This window comes from Molothrus ater, chromosome 23 (assembly GCF_012460135.2).
Source record: "Molothrus ater isolate BHLD 08-10-18 breed brown headed cowbird chromosome 23, BPBGC_Mater_1.1, whole genome shotgun sequence".
Classification (NCBI taxonomy): domain Eukaryota; kingdom Metazoa; phylum Chordata; class Aves; order Passeriformes; family Icteridae; genus Molothrus; species Molothrus ater.
Genome location: NC_050500.2, coordinates 5,758,150 through 5,774,493, shown reverse-complemented (window position 1 = coordinate 5,774,493; position 16,344 = coordinate 5,758,150). Strand labels below are relative to the sequence as shown.

The 16,344-nt window shown below is 48.3% G+C and overlaps 1 protein-coding gene across 13 annotated transcripts in view; it reads right to left on the bottom strand.

Annotated features, from left to right (window-relative positions):
* EIF4G3 (eukaryotic translation initiation factor 4 gamma 3) overlaps window positions 1–16,344 on the bottom strand; it is a 150,960-nt gene that overhangs the window by 78,164 nt on the left and 56,452 nt on the right. For all 13 annotated transcript variants that reach the window (XM_036396108.2, XM_036396109.2, XM_036396111.2 and 10 more), the window contains one exon: window positions 3,228–3,323. In XM_036396108.2, the coding sequence (XP_036252001.1) occupies window positions 3,228–3,323 (96 nt within the window). The remainder of the gene's footprint in view (window positions 1–3,227; window positions 3,324–16,344) is intronic.

Sequence of the window (16,344 nt, the reverse complement as noted above, 5' to 3'; positions counted from 1 at the left end):
TGAAACAGAAGGACTCAGAGCCTCTTGGCATTCTCCCAGTGGCTCTGTGGATGAGGAGAAACAGGTACCTGGATGAGTCTCCAGAGATAAAAGCACTTCAAGTCCTTATTTTCCCAAAGAATTTCCCCTAAACCAGCTCAAGTATCTTGTGTTTGGGAAAAGGGACTAAAGGTACCCTGGAAGGGCTGAGCCTTTCCATAGGGCTGCACGTTCTGTGTCAGACACCAATGAAAGAAAACAGCCAAAAAGAGAATGGTGGGATGCAGAAACCTTGTACTGCTTCACTTCAGGGCCAAGGCACCTCTCTCATCCCTGCTGCACAGAAAAGATTTGCTCTCACTGCACCTAAAACAAGAGCTGGAAGTTTATATCTGAAGAAGCCAAAGTTTATTCCATGGTGGAAAGTAATATGTGTTACAAGAAATAAAGCTCCAAGTTAGTGAAAAATGCCCTCATCTATTTTGCACTGGTCACCACTGGCTCTTGATTTTTAATTTTTTTAAAAAAATAATTCTGTTTGATAGGAATTATTCCTGTTAATAGCTGTAAGCAACAGAACAAACTGTAGTAGTCACTGCTGGCTTAAAAGAGACACTTTGGGTTGTTTTTTCTCTGTTTGATGAAGACAGTAGATAGGAAAACCTTATAAATCCTGGGTCCAACCTCCCTGCCCCATGGCCCCCTCCCTACAGTGCTGCCCACTGCTCCATGGACACTGGAAAGTTCTCTCCCTGCAGATGTTGGGCTGGCACACCTCACCCCTCCTGGAGTGCTCCAGCACCCTCTCTTTTTCTGGCAGAAGCCCTAAAACGGGACAGTTTGTGTTAAGATGGGGGCTGGCATGGCCAAGAGCTCCTGGGGAATTTTCAGCAGTGCTGAAGGACCCGGATTTTGTTTTCCTTGCCCCAGCTGGAGCTTTGCAATTCCAGCCGTGGGAGCAAACACGGATTGCAAAGGCAGCTGTGCTGGGGGGAACAGAAAAACCTGAGCTCTGCACCCCCAGGGGCCTGAGCTCTGCACCCCCAAGGGCCTGAGCTCTGCACCCCCAAAGGCCTGAGCTCTGCACCCCCAAGGGCTCCTGGATGCAGAGCAGGATGGAGGAAGCTCTGGCTCGAGGGAGGGGCTGGATCAACCCTGCCAGAGCACAACAGGAACCCAGGGATGGCACAGCCACCCTGCCACCCTCCTCATCCCCTCCTCACCCTCCCCTCACCACCAAATGGGTTAAAAAATAAACTGAAAAAAATAATAATCAAATTACAAAGAAATAAATCAAGCGAAGAACCAAATGCAGGAGTAGCTCAGGCCTGGGCTGGTCTTGCATTTGCTTTGGGGTGGGAGGTGGAATGAGATGTGATGGGTGGGAGCAGCTTTTAGTCATGGGGTGAGATGGGCACTAGCAGAGCACATGGCAAATCCTGCACACAGGAGAGCTCAGAACAATACAAACAAGGTGCAGATAAATTCTTCCCCTGGACCTCTTCAGTTACGGGGCCAAACCACTAAAAATTTGACATTTACTGGCCAAATTTCCTGCAGATTCTCTCTCTGCTGAGTGACAAAGCCCAGGGGGCCCTGGTCTCTGTCCTACCCCAGGTCAGACCCCTCTGTAATTCAGCTTTGGGCCCTTGTGGCACCACCTCACCTGGCAGAGGCTGCCACGGCAGCTCGTGCTTTCAGCAAAGAAGCAAACCCAGTGCATTTCTGTAGCCAACAAAAAAGGATGTGGTAAAAAAATATATATAATAAAGAAAGGAAGAAGAAATCAAAACAGGGCCGTGGGCACAATTGCCTGCAAGAAGGAGTACAGTTTGTTATATTGCTTACAATGCAGTATTTTATCCAGCCTCTTCCAGCCAGGGACCTGTAAACCGGACTCTGTTCCAAAACCTTCCTCCTCTTCCAGTTTTCTGTGCAATGTATTGGCACTGTTCTGCTGGGCTGTCAAAAAAACTGGTTTAGAGATGCAGCTCTTCAGTCAAGTTTTTGCTCCAGTTCTAACCATACCAGCTTAGTTGTGCTTTGCAACAATTAAAGATGATTATACTTACTGAGGAAAGAATTTTAGCAGCAGTGTCCTGCATTACTGATCAGAATGGGGCACTGAGGACAAATTCCCAGCTGTGCACATCAAAGAACTTCCAAGTCAGCATTACCTGGCTCCTTCATCAGCAGAGGTTGAGGGGCCTCAGAACAAACCCTGGCCTGTCCTGGAGGGGAAACCTCCAGAGCTGGGCAAGTGCCCAGTGATGTTGCAGGTTTGGGGATCCTTGCCCTGGGTTTATCTGTATTTATAACTGTTCTGTGGACAAAATCCTCTGTCTCAGAGGCCTCAGTTTGCTCCAGGAGCATTTGCCTTACTCTAAAGAGAGAAGAGTGCTGGGAAGGCACCAGGGGGTTATGGGCATCCTGACACCTGACACCGAGGGGCAGGAGGTGCAGGATTGCTGCTCCTCAGCTGACAGAGCCCTGGGATGTGCTGATGGGAAGCCACCATGCCTCCAGAAGCTGGGCAAAGCCTCTGATGCCCTAGGAGGGTCTTCTAACATCATGTGGAGCTGTGCTACAAGCAGAGAATCCCCAGAAAGTGCCTGGTGTGGGGAACTGAAGTCCTACAACAGCAGAGCAGTATCACAATAAACACCCACCCCCAAAAAACAGACTGTGAAGGATGATCAAACCTAAAGCTGGATGAAAAAGGGGCTCAGCACAAAAAGATCTGAGTACACAGAAGCTCTAGGTTACATGTGAGCACCTCCAGGGTTAGAACTGATTGGTGGCACTGATTTGGGAGCAAAGCCCAGAGGCCACTGGAGAGCGAGTGCTGCTGCAGAGAACTGCTTGTGTTTGATCTTGGTCTATCCCTGCACAAAACACATCCTTAAAGAAAAAATAAAAAGGAAAAAAAAAGAAGAAAAGAGAAAGATTCTGGCAATGAACCTGAACTCTATAATGAAGTGAACCTGAAAGCAACTAGGCTAAAAATAAATGGTATTATTTAAAGGTAGATGAGAATCCCTCCATCGCTTCTTTAGGAACTTCAGAAGGAAAATTATCCTACCAGGACAGTGTCTGAAAAACTCAACCAAGGTTTGCCATTCAGGATGTGCTTCCAGGTCAGTAAAATGGGCTTTGCAGAGAACCAGCCCCGTGCTCCAGACACACACAGACAGAGAAACACACGAGCAAGGAGGAGAGAGCAGGAGGAGGCAGCGTGGGCTCCTTACCGGCGAGCGGGTCTGAGGCTGAGTGTTCATTGTTTGAGGGGCTTGAGGGTACACCAGCGTGGTGGGAGCTGCATTCTGTCCTGAGGGATAAGGAGCCTGCCAGGGAACAAGAAAAGCCAAGTGAGTGGATGCAATGATTCATCCCAAAAAGCAGGAACAGAACTGGAAGGACTGACATTGAGATAAAGATGAAAAGATTGCAAGAGAGAAACCATCCCTGTCGAGGAGCAATTCATCAACACTGCCTCTCATGGGAGCAGCTTGTAGATCCACTAGTAGCTCCACTGGTAAGTAACAGCTCCATTAGTAATTATTAGTCAGAATTTACTACAATTTTATAAGTCAGAGTTTGCTATTATTTATCACCTGAGCTTCCCAAGTGCTGAAGTGGGAAACAACCCAGGAGACACATGACAGTGTCACCAAAACCCTGTGTGTCCAAAGGCCTGGCCACCTGTTTCCAAAAGCCTCTCCTGAACCAGCTTCCAAGGACAGCCAGACCTGTAGACAACGCCAATAAATCCTCCAAAATCAGGCAAGCAGCAAGAAACAACCTTGAGTGTGCTTAACAGAAGCTGCTGCTGCTGCATTAATGCATTTCCAATGCAATGGAACAGCCCAAAATCATCCCAGATGGAAGGCAGGCCACGGCTACAGGCTCTGCACATTTTTCCTACTTGCACCCATTTCCATGGGCTGTAACAATTTATCCCAGCAGATGCTCTCCCCAAGTGTTATTTGCCCAAAGTAACAATAAACTGGAGCTCTGGAGCTCTGCTGATGACGCATTTTAATGAGACATTTAGAAATAACTTTTCAGAATGCCTTTTTCCTTATTCTTTTTGAACAAAACCAGTATAATTTACATTATAATTTTAAAAAATCATTTATTACTGTAATAGCACAAAAACCAGCCACCAGCCTGCAACAGCCTTTGCTCTCAAGAGCCACAGGATGGTGGAATTGGTAATGCTGGAAAAAGTCTCTGAGATCTTCAAGTGAAACTGTTCCCCAGCACTGGCAAGGCCACCACTAAACCATGTCCCCAAGGGCCACACATCTTTTAAATGCCCCCAGGGATGGGGACTCCACCACTGCCCTGTGCCAGGGCTGGACAGCCCTTTCCATGCAGGAATTTTCCCAATATCCCAATAATGTAACTTTGAGCCGTTCCCTCTGCTCCTGTCCCTGTTCCCTGGAGCAGAGCCCGACCCCCCTGGCTGTGCCCTCCTGGCAGGAGCTGTGCAGAGCCACAAGGGCCCCCTGAGCCTCCTTTGCTCCAGGCTGAGCCCCTGCCCAGCTCCCTCAGCTGCCCCTGGGGCTCCTTCCCAGCTCTGCTCCCATCCCTGGACACGCTCCAGCCCCTCCAGGTCCTTCCTGTCCTGAGGCTCCCAGAGCTGCCCCAGGACTGGAGATGCCCCAGAAGTGCCAGCACAGGGGCACAGTTTTTGCATTGTCTCTCTTTTTCTGCTTTTCCATCCCTGGACTCATCACCTGCTGATTCAAGTGCAACACAAGGTAAATGAAAATATAGTTCAGGAACAATCCAACGAGGGATTCCCTGGTCTCGAGGAGAAAAAAAGGAAAAATACAACAAATACAACCAACATCCCTTCCAAAAACATGGTAGAGGGGATGAGGGGAACAAGCACAGCCCCAAAATAGCCCCATCCCAAAACCCAACTGCTGCAACACCTCTTCCTACGCTGGGACCACAGTGGATCTGCTTTTTAAAAAGCAAAACTCAGACACAACTCCACAGACACGTGAGGACACTGCTCCTACCACACAACTTAACTAGGCAGGACCTTCTGGTAGCTTCTGCCTCATTTTCACAGCTTTTTGGGTCACAATGATGATAAATGTGAGTCTCCAAGTACACCAGCAGGCCTTTGCTGTGATCCAGGACACCACACACGCTGGGCAGGGTATTTAGCTGGACAGTGCTGTTCTGGAGCAGTTTATACAATGCAGCAGCACAGCCTCTGGTTCAAGAGCAATGGAATGCTTTGTCCTGTCCCTCCTCTCCAGGAGCTCCCTGATCCAATCCAATCCACTCCAGCCAGCCCTTCCCTCCCTTTTCACCATTACAAAACCTAATTAATGTAAACAACTACATGGAAAAAAGCCTTCTTTTTTTATTTTTTTGAGATGTCAGATGCAGCATCAACTCTTTTCCCCTTTTACTTGATGAGTGATTCTGCTGGAGCTGGTGGTGTCAGTGTCATTCCAGAATGAATAACCCAAGGCTAAGGAGAAGTGGGGAAACTCTTTTCACCCACAACCTGGAGAGGTTCTCCTGCCTTTGTAGCATCTTGCTGCTGACTTTCTGCACCTGGGATCTCTGCCCAAGGTGAGATTAAAGCTTTTTCCACAGGTCCAGATGCTGCTGTTCCTATCATGGAATGGTTCCATGGAAGGGTTTGGGTTGGAGGGATTTTAATCATCCTCATCCAGTGCCACCCCTGCCATGGCAGGGACACCTCCCACTGTCCCAGGCTGCTCCCAGCCCTGTCCAGCCTGGCCTTGGGCACTGCCAGGGATCCAGGGGCAGCCCCAGCTGCTCTGGGCACCTGTGCCAGGGCCTCATGCCCTCACAGGGAAGGATTTCCTCCTAATATCCAACCTAGACCTACTCTCTTTTAGTTTAAAGCCATTCTCCCTGGTATCTCTCCCAGCAGCCAGCAGTGAGCACAGGCAGGGGACTGTAGCTGCATTTCTCTTCACAGGGAAAAGCAAGGCACAACTTCCCAAAGATTTTCTCAGCCTCAGAGAAAAAAACCCCAATTCTTATCTCATTTACTGCCCCTGTGTTTTAAACAAATAAAATACATTGAAGAAAATTATTTACCTACAAGAATTTAATTAAATTCTAGTGTGTTTTAATTAATTAACCAATTAAATCCATGTATGTGTCAGAACTATCAGCTAACAGTCAGGAAATTCTGTACAGTTAAGTTAAATTAAATGCTTGAACAAGTTCAGTTCAAATGTAATGTAATATAGTATAATAAAGTAATTAATTAGCCTTCTGATATCTGATATCAATGGAGTCAGATGTGTCATTTCTCCCTGCCACAGGGGTTGCTTGCTTTTACTACAGGTGACTGTGCTGGGAAATATTATAAATAAATGATACTAATAAATGCACCAGTTGATCACTGGCTCCTTGTGCCTCCAGCTCCACAGGAGATGAGACCTCATTTCAAAGTGCTGCTCCCACAGCACCTCAGCACCAAGGGAAGAAAATATCTACTATTCTTCCCCATCTTGAGGCTCATGAAAACATTTTCTTCAGGCTTGAAGTGCCTGTGACAGAGCAGAGCTCTGCTATCACTCCCAAGGGTGGGTCAGGTATCTGATCCTGCCCCAAAGTCTGTACCCACCTCCTAAACAGCCCCCATCTTCTTTTAATCACCCAAGCCAAAGGAAATGTGAGAGGAAAGGAGCACAGCTGTCACTAAGCCTAAAAATCCTCTGAGTTTTAGCAGCAAAACTATAAAAGAGGTGTTTGGAAACACAGTGCCAAAGGCATTTCACTGGTGACAAGTCACTTCTGACACTGTGACACAACCCAGGGTTAAACTCGCTTTAGCATTTAAACCCTACCAGAATGAGCACAGCATGAAGGTATAAACAAAGAAAAAAACATACAAAGGCTTAACCAGAGGCCAGAGCAGGGTTTTTGCCATGGAGGTGTCATCAACCAAGGCAGCTTTGGACAGATGACCCCCACGAGTGAGGAACAAGTGCAACACAAATCCCACTGAAGACCACAAACATCAGCTAAATAAATATATTTTACAACTATTACACAACACAAATGCCTCTGCTCCACATGCTTCCACCCAGAGGGATGTTGCCTTAACTGATATTTGTGTTAAAACCATAACAAGGGGAAGAAAAGGGAGGGAAAAGTGGTTTATAAATTTCTGCAGGTATTAACTTCACATGGGCTGTGGGAGCCTAAATAAACTATCAAAGATCCAACAGAATAAATCACAGCACTCTGCTGCTTTTCACACACATCAGCTGATTAAAGCATTGCATCTATTCATCTGCCAAAGGACTTTTTTCTGTGCCAAGCAGCTAAATGGGTACAGAAAGTGACGTGGTCACGTGCAGCCACACAGGGCTCCGTGCACCGGGGCTGGACTGAGGGAATGAAGGGATCAGTGAGGAAATGCCCCAAAAATCCCCTAAATAAACCCCCACAGAAGGGAAGGCAGGGAAGCAAGTATTGCTCTGCAGACAAATGTTGGTTCTGAAGCATCTGAAGGCTGGATTGAATCCCTGAAGTTCAAACAACTGCTGGGAGAGGACAGAGCGCTGCTGAGCTGCTCCACTTCAAGACTGAGCAATTTGCTTCCCTTAAAGCTCTCACCTTCCTGATTTTATGTTTCAGCTGTGGCTGTTCAGGGGAGGAAGGTGATAATAGCTGAGTGTTTATGTATTCCCACAACTTGCTGGGAAAATCCTTTCTCTGGACTCTTTCCACCTCAAGCTGCTGCCTGTGCTAAGCAAGGAAAAATAATCACTATCAACAAAACAACTGAAAAAAGTTATTCTTAGCTCAGGCCCGAGCTGGTTAATAAACACTGAGCCTGCAGTGTAACATGACTCCCTTGGGACTGCCTGTCCTGGGAATAAACAGGCAAAGTACACACATCAGGCTCAAAAGAGCTGAGTCACCCAGCTCTGCCTCTGGAAAAATCTTTTGGGAACAAAACCTTCCAGCCCCAGGCAGAAAATGTCACTTGCTGAGCTCTGTGGCTGGCTTGGCTGGGAAGGGGTTAATCCCTGTGGCAGATTCCCGAATCCTCCCGGCTCAGGGAAGGCTGCTGGGTCTAAATTTACTGAACTTACACACGAGGAGGAGAACTGGACCCGCAGCTCCAGCACATGACCGTGACTCAGGAGCTGCGCGGCCCTGCCAGCGCCGTGACCTTGGCAGGGAGGAAACCTCTCAATTCCCAGTCCCAAACCTTCCAATCCCCAGTCCCAAACCTACAAATTCCCCAGTCCCAAAATCCCAAACCTCTCAGTTCCCCAGTCCCAAACCTCTCAGTTCCCCAGTCCCAAACCTCTCAATCCCCAGTCCCAAACCTACAAATTCCCCAGTCCCAAACCTACAAATTCCCCAGTCCCAAACCTACAAATTCCCAGTCCCAAACCTCTGCATTCCCAGTCCCAAACCTCTGCATTCCCAGTCCCAAACCTCTGCATTCCCAGTCCCAAACCTCTTATCCCCTTTTTTAACAACCAGACTTGGTTTTCCTTCCAGCTGCTGAACAATTTTCGTTGAGGAAAACCAGAAAGGGAGCAAGCAGAGCAGCTGTGTTGATGCCCCAGCCCTTGAGGCTGCTTTTGCAGAGTTTTCCCCTGGGTCACTGGCCTGGACAGCAGGAATTTGGCCTCAGACACAGGTGAAGAAATCCCCCACAGCAGCAGAAACCTCACTTCAGTCAAAAGTGTGGAGTGCTGGTGACAGCAAGGATGTGGCTTTTAATTGTGAATCATCATTTCTTTATGGAGCTGGGCTGGCTCTGCCCTCCCACAGCCCCAAATCCAATCACTGTGACAACTCAATCACTGCAACCCAAACAACTGCAACCCTCCAACGAGGGAAATCTCTGGGCATTCAGCTCTGGGAAAGTAAGAGGATTATAATTTAAACCCTGGCTCTTCATTTCTCCCTAATGAACTCCCTGCAGGCAGTGGAGGCTGCAACAGCAGCTCCTCAGGCTGCCCCTCCTCACTCACACCCAGCACCTTGATTTCCCCCAAGCTTTGGTTTCTTCATGTCCTGCTTCTGAGCAAGGTGCATCAGCACAAACTCAGTGCCAGGGGAAGGGGCTTTCCTGGCCTCCCCACAGGCAGCTGCTCCCCTTCCTGCCAAAGTGCACAGAACATCTGAAGACTGAAGGTTCCAGAGAGATTTCACTTTGGATCTGATGTGAAAAGCTGTGTTAGTGATGGCAGAGAGAACAGCCCCAGCCAGAGCATCCCAGCAGAGCCCAAATCTCCTCCTCCCACAGACACTGGCCAATGACAGGAGGCTCCTCTCCCACCCAGGGGCTGCCTTGGGAACTCCAGCAGCAGCCAGGGAAGCTCCTGCCCTCCCTGTCCCCCTTGCCACGCTCCCAGGGGCTGCAGCAGAGATCACTGAACACAAGACAGAGCAGCTTTTGACCTAAAATCAGTATTTAGGGACAAAATAAACCACTCTGTAGCTATGCACCGAGCTCTGGAGATGCCAGGATCTCAGGTACCTCCAGCATCTGGCCACAAACAGGGCACTGCTCACTCCTGCACACACCTGACTGTCACCATTATCTTGGCAACCACATAACCTCACTTTTTTTCCCTCCCTGGTGTGCTCTGCACTCAGCAGAACAGGCTTGGAAGCTGCTGGCAGGAAAAAGAGTATCTGTAACAAACAGATCCAGCTCATCTGCAAATATTACAGATGATGGTGGAGAAACCTGAATATTAAATTTATTCATTTCAGCCTTTTTTCTACAGCATCCCTTCAAATAATGCATAAAGCATATTCTGCCACTATTCCTGTGAACTATTCCAGCTTTAAAAATAGCACAACAAATGATTAAACCACTAAACAAGGACAATTCCCCTCTAAATGCTCCCAGTTTCCCTTTCATTATTACAATGATATTTCAATGATCATCACACACACTCTCAGATGCCTCTGCTTGAACACAAGTCCCCACTCACAGCCATGTGTTCAAATATGCAGTTTTAGGTACCCATCACACCAGGGATGCCACATTTTTTAAGCAGTTCATTTGCAAATTATCCAGAATTACTGAAATCAGCTCATCCTCACCAGGGCAATGCTGCAAAACAAAAATATGCAGCAGTTCTACTCTGCTGCCTCTCTAAGCCAGGGCTGCTCCCCTGCAGGGTGCAGCAGCCCCTGAGAAACACTGCTTTCCTGCATCTATTGGTATGTAAGAGCTGGAATATCCAAAGCCCCATTAAAATCACTGACAAAAGGACTAGAACTCTTCTCTGACACCAAACAAATCGTGCAGATGAAGAGCTCCACATAAAAACCAGAATGAACACAATTCAGTGCAAACACTGCTCCTGATGGAGGGGCTGGGATGGCACCAGGGTGGGACAGGTCCAAATCCCTGCACACTGCATTTACTGGGGGGTTTTGAGCTTTGGATTTGGGTGGAGGCACATAATAAACAGGAACTGTGACTGTTCAGTGAGTTTATTTAAATATGTAGGCTTTTTCTAAAGCTATTTCCTCAAAAGGACTCAGATCAGGTGTTCTGCCTGATTTTAGGACTTTGACAAATTGCAGACAAGTAGAAAATGCAGAGAAGAAATAGGTGGCACCCTCACTGCCCTTCTCCTGACAAGTCCACTGGTTTAGTCCCTCTTTTTCCATAAGCCCAGCCTTGAGGGAATCCCCCTTGTTGGTAAACATGAACATTTTAGTGGAAGGTGTCCATGCCCCTGGCAGGGGGTGGAACAAGATGAGCTTTAAGGTCCCTCCCAGTCAAACCCAGTCTGGGATTCTGTGATTAAGCTCAGCCTTTAAAAGGATAAAAATATCCTGAGCCAGGAGGAATTCGTCCTCTCTCTCCCCTTTTTCCCCTGCAGGAGTTTGTCTCAGGATCCATCACCTGGGTCATTACCTGCACAGCCAAATTTGTAACAATCTTTTTTATGGCTTTACATCTTTTCACCCCACACATCTGAGTGGGCAAAGGAAGAAGGCACAGGCAAACTGAGCCCCAGGTAACACCCACAGAGCTACAGGCACTTTTCCTACTTCAATGTGGGTAATGAGATTGTCTCCAAGGCAAGATGGTGAAGGAACACAGTCTGCTGTTCCCTGGAAGAGGACTCTGTGCCAGCGACCACAGAGACACAAAATGGACATTCCTGACCTGTGGGAATGAGTCCTGAGGAGCCACCCCAGGGCTGGAGCCCCTCTGCTCTGGAGCCAGGCTGGGAGAGCTGGGGGTGTTCACCTGGAGAAGGCTCCAGGGACACCTCAGAGCCTAAAGGGGCTCCAGGAGAGCTGGAGAGGGACTGGGGACAAGGGATGGAGGGACAGGACAAGGGAATGGCTCCCACTGCCAGAGGGCAGGGCTGGATGGGATATTGGGAATTAGGAATTGTTCCCTGTGAGGGTGGGCAGGCCCTGGCACAGGTGCCCAGAGCAGCTGGGGCTGCCCCTGGATCCCTGGAGGTGCCCAAGGCCAGGCTGGACCGTGGGGTTGGAGCAGCCTGGGACAGTGGGAGGTGTGGGACTGGATGAGCTTTAAGGTCCCTCCAGCCCAAACCATTCTGGGTTTCAGTGATTTTCTCCTCAGCTCCACTGGCTGTTTGTGTCCCTCAGCAGTGCAAGGACAAACAGAACCCCCAGCCTGAGGGAGGACAGAATCCTCCTCCCCTTCCCAGGCACTGCTCCAGCCCACACTGAACTCCAGCCACAGCACAGGAACCTGCAGTGCAAGACCAAAGCAGTGATTGTGAGCCATGGGGGTGCACAGGGGTCCTGCTGCTGGCTGCTCCCTCCCAAAGCCATTTTTAAATCCATCAGCATGGAGTCTGCTGCTACTGAAGGTGTGAGGCCATGGATAATGTCACAGGAAAACATTCCAGAACATCTGGAAACTCTGCCATGGCTTCATGTGGCTCCTTCCTGAGGCTGAACTGCCAGGCTCTGCCCTGGCTGCAGCACCTGGCTCACAGCCTGGGGTGATCTGCTAATGACCATTAAGGAAATTAAGTAAATTGGCATTTTCTGTAATAAAGGTACTCAAAAATATGGAGTGTATGTGTGTGCTGAGGGCAGAAATCCCAGCATCCCTATTGCTGCAAGCAGAGCTGGGACTGTCTGCAGAAACACCCTTGAGCTCACAGAGTGCCTTTCACCTGTTCCATAAAACTGCCTCCCATTTTAACAAAACAGACTTGGAGGACAACACTTGTTCCCAGGAACACAACCCCAACCAGCCAAGACCCTATTCCACACCAAAACCTATTCCACATCAGCACCTTTGCAGCTTTCCTCCTATTTTCTTCCCAAAGCCAACAAGAAGCCCCAAAAATGTGTCCTCTGATATCTCAGAGGATGCTGCCACCCTTGGAGACACTCAGAGCCCAAGGGGAGGTGCCCAGAGTTCTCTCTCCAGCTGATCCAGCTCAGAGCAGGCCCCTGCACCTGGTGATCCCAGGTCTCCCAACCTTCAGCTCTGGGAGGGCAGCAATCAGATAAAATATCAAAGTTTGACTCAATTCCACTATAACTCCATATAAAGAGTCTGAATTTGCACCAAGTTAAAACAAGTTAATAAATCCTGGCTTTCCAATGGCACCATAAGGAGGGATCTGTGGGGAACACAGGCAGAGCCCTTCCAGGCTGCAGAGAGTGGAATTATGGCTCCCACACCTCTGTGGGTTCAATGGAAAGCAGCACAGGGAGGGTTCAGCTGGCAGGAGAACAGGCTGTCTATGGATTCAAAGCCTCACCTCTGGAATGTGGCCTCCCTGCTGCAGGTTCAATGGCTCCAGAGGTTATTCCTCTGTTTCCCAGTCTGACACCACAGCTAACAGTGGACTACAGGGCTGCATCTCCCTGGTTTCTCTGACTGCAGGGATATTTTATGCCCTCTATGCTCACAAAACACAGGCTGTGTAAAGCCCTGACTTTTGTGCTGACTCTGGTGCTTCACTGAACACATGGTGTTTGTTCAAAAACTCTGTATTTTCTGGAGCATGCAAGAAAACATCCATTAAATTGCATGGAACAGAAGGTACTGTTACAGAAGGAATTCCAGAATTGAAGTTATTAAATGCAAGAAAATGGCAAATTGCCTCGTATTGTTTTGTCTTCTTATATTATGAATAAAAATGTGGCTCAACAAGTGGCTAAGTCTGAAAAGCACCAAAATAAAGCCCAGGGCACGTGACTGTGAGAACAGAAAATACACGGGGAAGAGTCCTGAGGAGAGGGATCTGGAGAATTTTGAAACAGCTACAGAGAAGTTCAATTTTCTATTAAAAATGCTGCTTTATTCCACCCCAAACCAAGTTGCTGGCAAGTTTAGAAGTGCTTTTGATTCCCAATAATCTGACAGGCCAAACAAAGGCGCTTCCGCTCGGCAGCAGCAGCCAGGATGGGCCGTGGGGCCAAGACACCCACAGAGAGCTCTCCCTCCCAAAGGCCCTGCCTGGCCAGGGTGGAAGGGCCAGGCACACTCAGAGCCAGGGCATGGCTGCTCCAGAGAGGAAAAGCTCAAACAGCAGCAGGAAAACATTTCCCTCCCCACTGGGCAAACCAGAGCGCCTGGAGAGGGATTAAACACCTCTGAGAGCAGGAATTCCTCACAGTGCCAGGACAAGGGAAAGGCTCCCACTGCCAGAGGAAGGGATGGATGGGGTGTTGGAATGGAATCCTTCCCTGGCAGGGTGGGCAGGCCCTGGCACAGGTGCCCAGAGCAGCTGGGGCTGCCCCTGGATCCCTGGCAGTGCCCAAGGCCAGGCTGGACAGGGCTGGGAGCAGCCTGGGATAGGGGAAGGTGTCCCTGCCATGGCAGGGGTGGCACTGGATGAGATTAAAATCCTTCCCAACTCAAACCATCCTGGATTCTATAACAGGATTCTATGAGGAAGATGAGGGGTGGGTCTAAAGCCAGGCCTAGTGTGGAGGGATAGAATGCAAGGGAATAGTGCAGAAGGGGTCTCACACCTGAGGAGTTGCAGCTGTACTAACACTAAAGATCAGGAACAGCCCTGCCCTTAATACAGCACAGCTGTGTCCAAGAAGGAGACAAGTGCTACAAAAGAGTGGATTGGCTGGTGGTGAGGAGAGTTGGGAGTTTGTTGGCTGTGCTGTAAAGAAGAAGGAGGAGTCAGTGCTGTGAGGAGCTGCCCATGAGAAATCACCCAGAAGATATGGAAGATTTACAATAAGGTCCCAACTGGACTCAGTATTTGTGCTGTAATCTTTTCTTTGCACGTGTACAAAATAAAATTGTGATGGCTCTTCCTTTCTTTCCTTTCCTTCCTAGAAAAAAAGGCTCTTTCTGTCCTTCTTGAGTGCACAAATACTAAAACTAATTCATACATCCCTCCTATGTTGCACCTTATGAAAGCCAACTGCTTCCAAGGTTAAATAATTAAAATAAACAGTGTTAATCTGCATTTGAAACTACCTTATGCCTTCCCAACTCTCCCTTCCTGCAGCTCTTACCCCCAGATGCTGCCCAAATTCGAAGACACCCATGAAGCCCAGCATCCCCATACAGACTTAATGAGTTAAAAAACACAGTAATGAACCAAAAATAATGAAATACATTCTCAGAGGAAATATTCCCAGCATTATTAACCCAATCAAAAACCTCCTAATCCTATTACAAACCAGAGGGTTCAGCTGCACTTCCAGCAGGTCTTGAACACAAAGGCCAAAAGAAGATTACACTCCTGGATTTATCAGCTATTAAATAACTCACAGTTTCAAATCTCCACCTGCAGTCACATATTCCTGCAAGCCTGGAATTTGCAAAATGCATTGGAAATGTGCTGGGATGAAGCCTGACCCGGATGTACAGAAGGAAGCACAAGGAAAGAAGTGAGAAGAAAAATTTTTTTTCTGACTAGTCAGAAAAAAATCCATTACTAAATATTAATCTGGTTATTTAGGTAGGTTTACTGTTCACACTATCAGGAGTTGAGTTGTTTAAATTTGCCTTATTATCTGGAATGGACCTCAGACCCAAGAAACTGGAATCTGCTGCTTGGAGGGGCAGCACAAACAGGCAACATTTTCCCTCAGCTGGTCCAGCACCAACTTCTTCATTGATACAAGGAGAGTTTAACCTTTCATTCTGTGTCTACATCACAAATAAACTCCCTGACTGACAACCATAAGAGTTCTGGGATTCTGGGTGGGTTTAACCAGCAGGGAATTGGTGATAACAGCTCCTTACACAGAACAAGGAGGCTCCTACACAGGGAAGTTCTCTGGGGGAAGAGCTCCCTGCAAAGCTTAGAGATCAACTCAGATCAAGGGATCCACAGTGATGCTCCTGAACACAGAAAATGATGGACAGAGAGTTTATCTGAATGAGCCAATAAAACTGGGAACCCCTTGTGCCCCAGGGGCACAGGAAGTTCATTATCTGGTTTTATGCTGATTATTTCCTTCTAGCAAAGCACATGTGGACCCAAATAGTGAGGAATCATGGATCTGGAAGGGACCCACAGGGATCAAATCCAAGCCCTGGCCCTGCACAGACACCCCAACAATCCCAGCCTGTCCAAACCCTCCTGGAGCTCTGGCAGCCCCATGGCTGGGAGCATTCCCTGGGGAGCCTGGGCAGTGCCCAGCACCCTCTGGGGAAGAGCCTTTCCTGATCTCCATCCAGCCTGACACAGCTCCAGCCCTTCCCTGGGGTCCTCTCATTGAGTTCAATGTGTAGCAACCAGATTCCAAAGGCAGCTGCCTCCAACACAAGAAGAGAACAAGGAGTGACAATCCCGACATCCCAGGGCACCTGACTGACCCCAGGGTACCAATGGGTGAGGTTACAATTAAATTACATCCCTCCTTCTGTTACAATCCCTTAATAAACATTCCTTAATTAAAAGCATCTCAAATTGGGCTGCAGAAGATGGAAGCAGTGAATACACATCATGGTTCTAACAGGATTATTCCAGCTCCTGTAGAAAGGATCCAAGATCATAAAAGAGGGGCTTGGGGATTGCCTAATAAACATGCCACAGATGGCAGGCACACTTGCTTCCTGGCACACATTCCCAGACCTGAAGGTACTAAGGAATGTCTCCCTGCTATTACAAACACTAATTCAACGATGGTGACATTTTTGAGGAGCAGAATGAGACCACAAAACTCTCTTCACTTCAGGCACAGAACCAGATGGTAACAAGTTTCAGCTGGTACAATCTGTTCTGGATTTAAATCAGCCACCTAAAAGTCAAGGTCTCCGTGCACCGAGATGCAGAGAATGCAGCCCTCCTGCACTTCTGTTCACTTGGGTGTATCTCAACCTTCTCAGGAGCAGGCGAGGGATGGCCACAACTACAGCAGCTCCAGAGGAATGTCCCC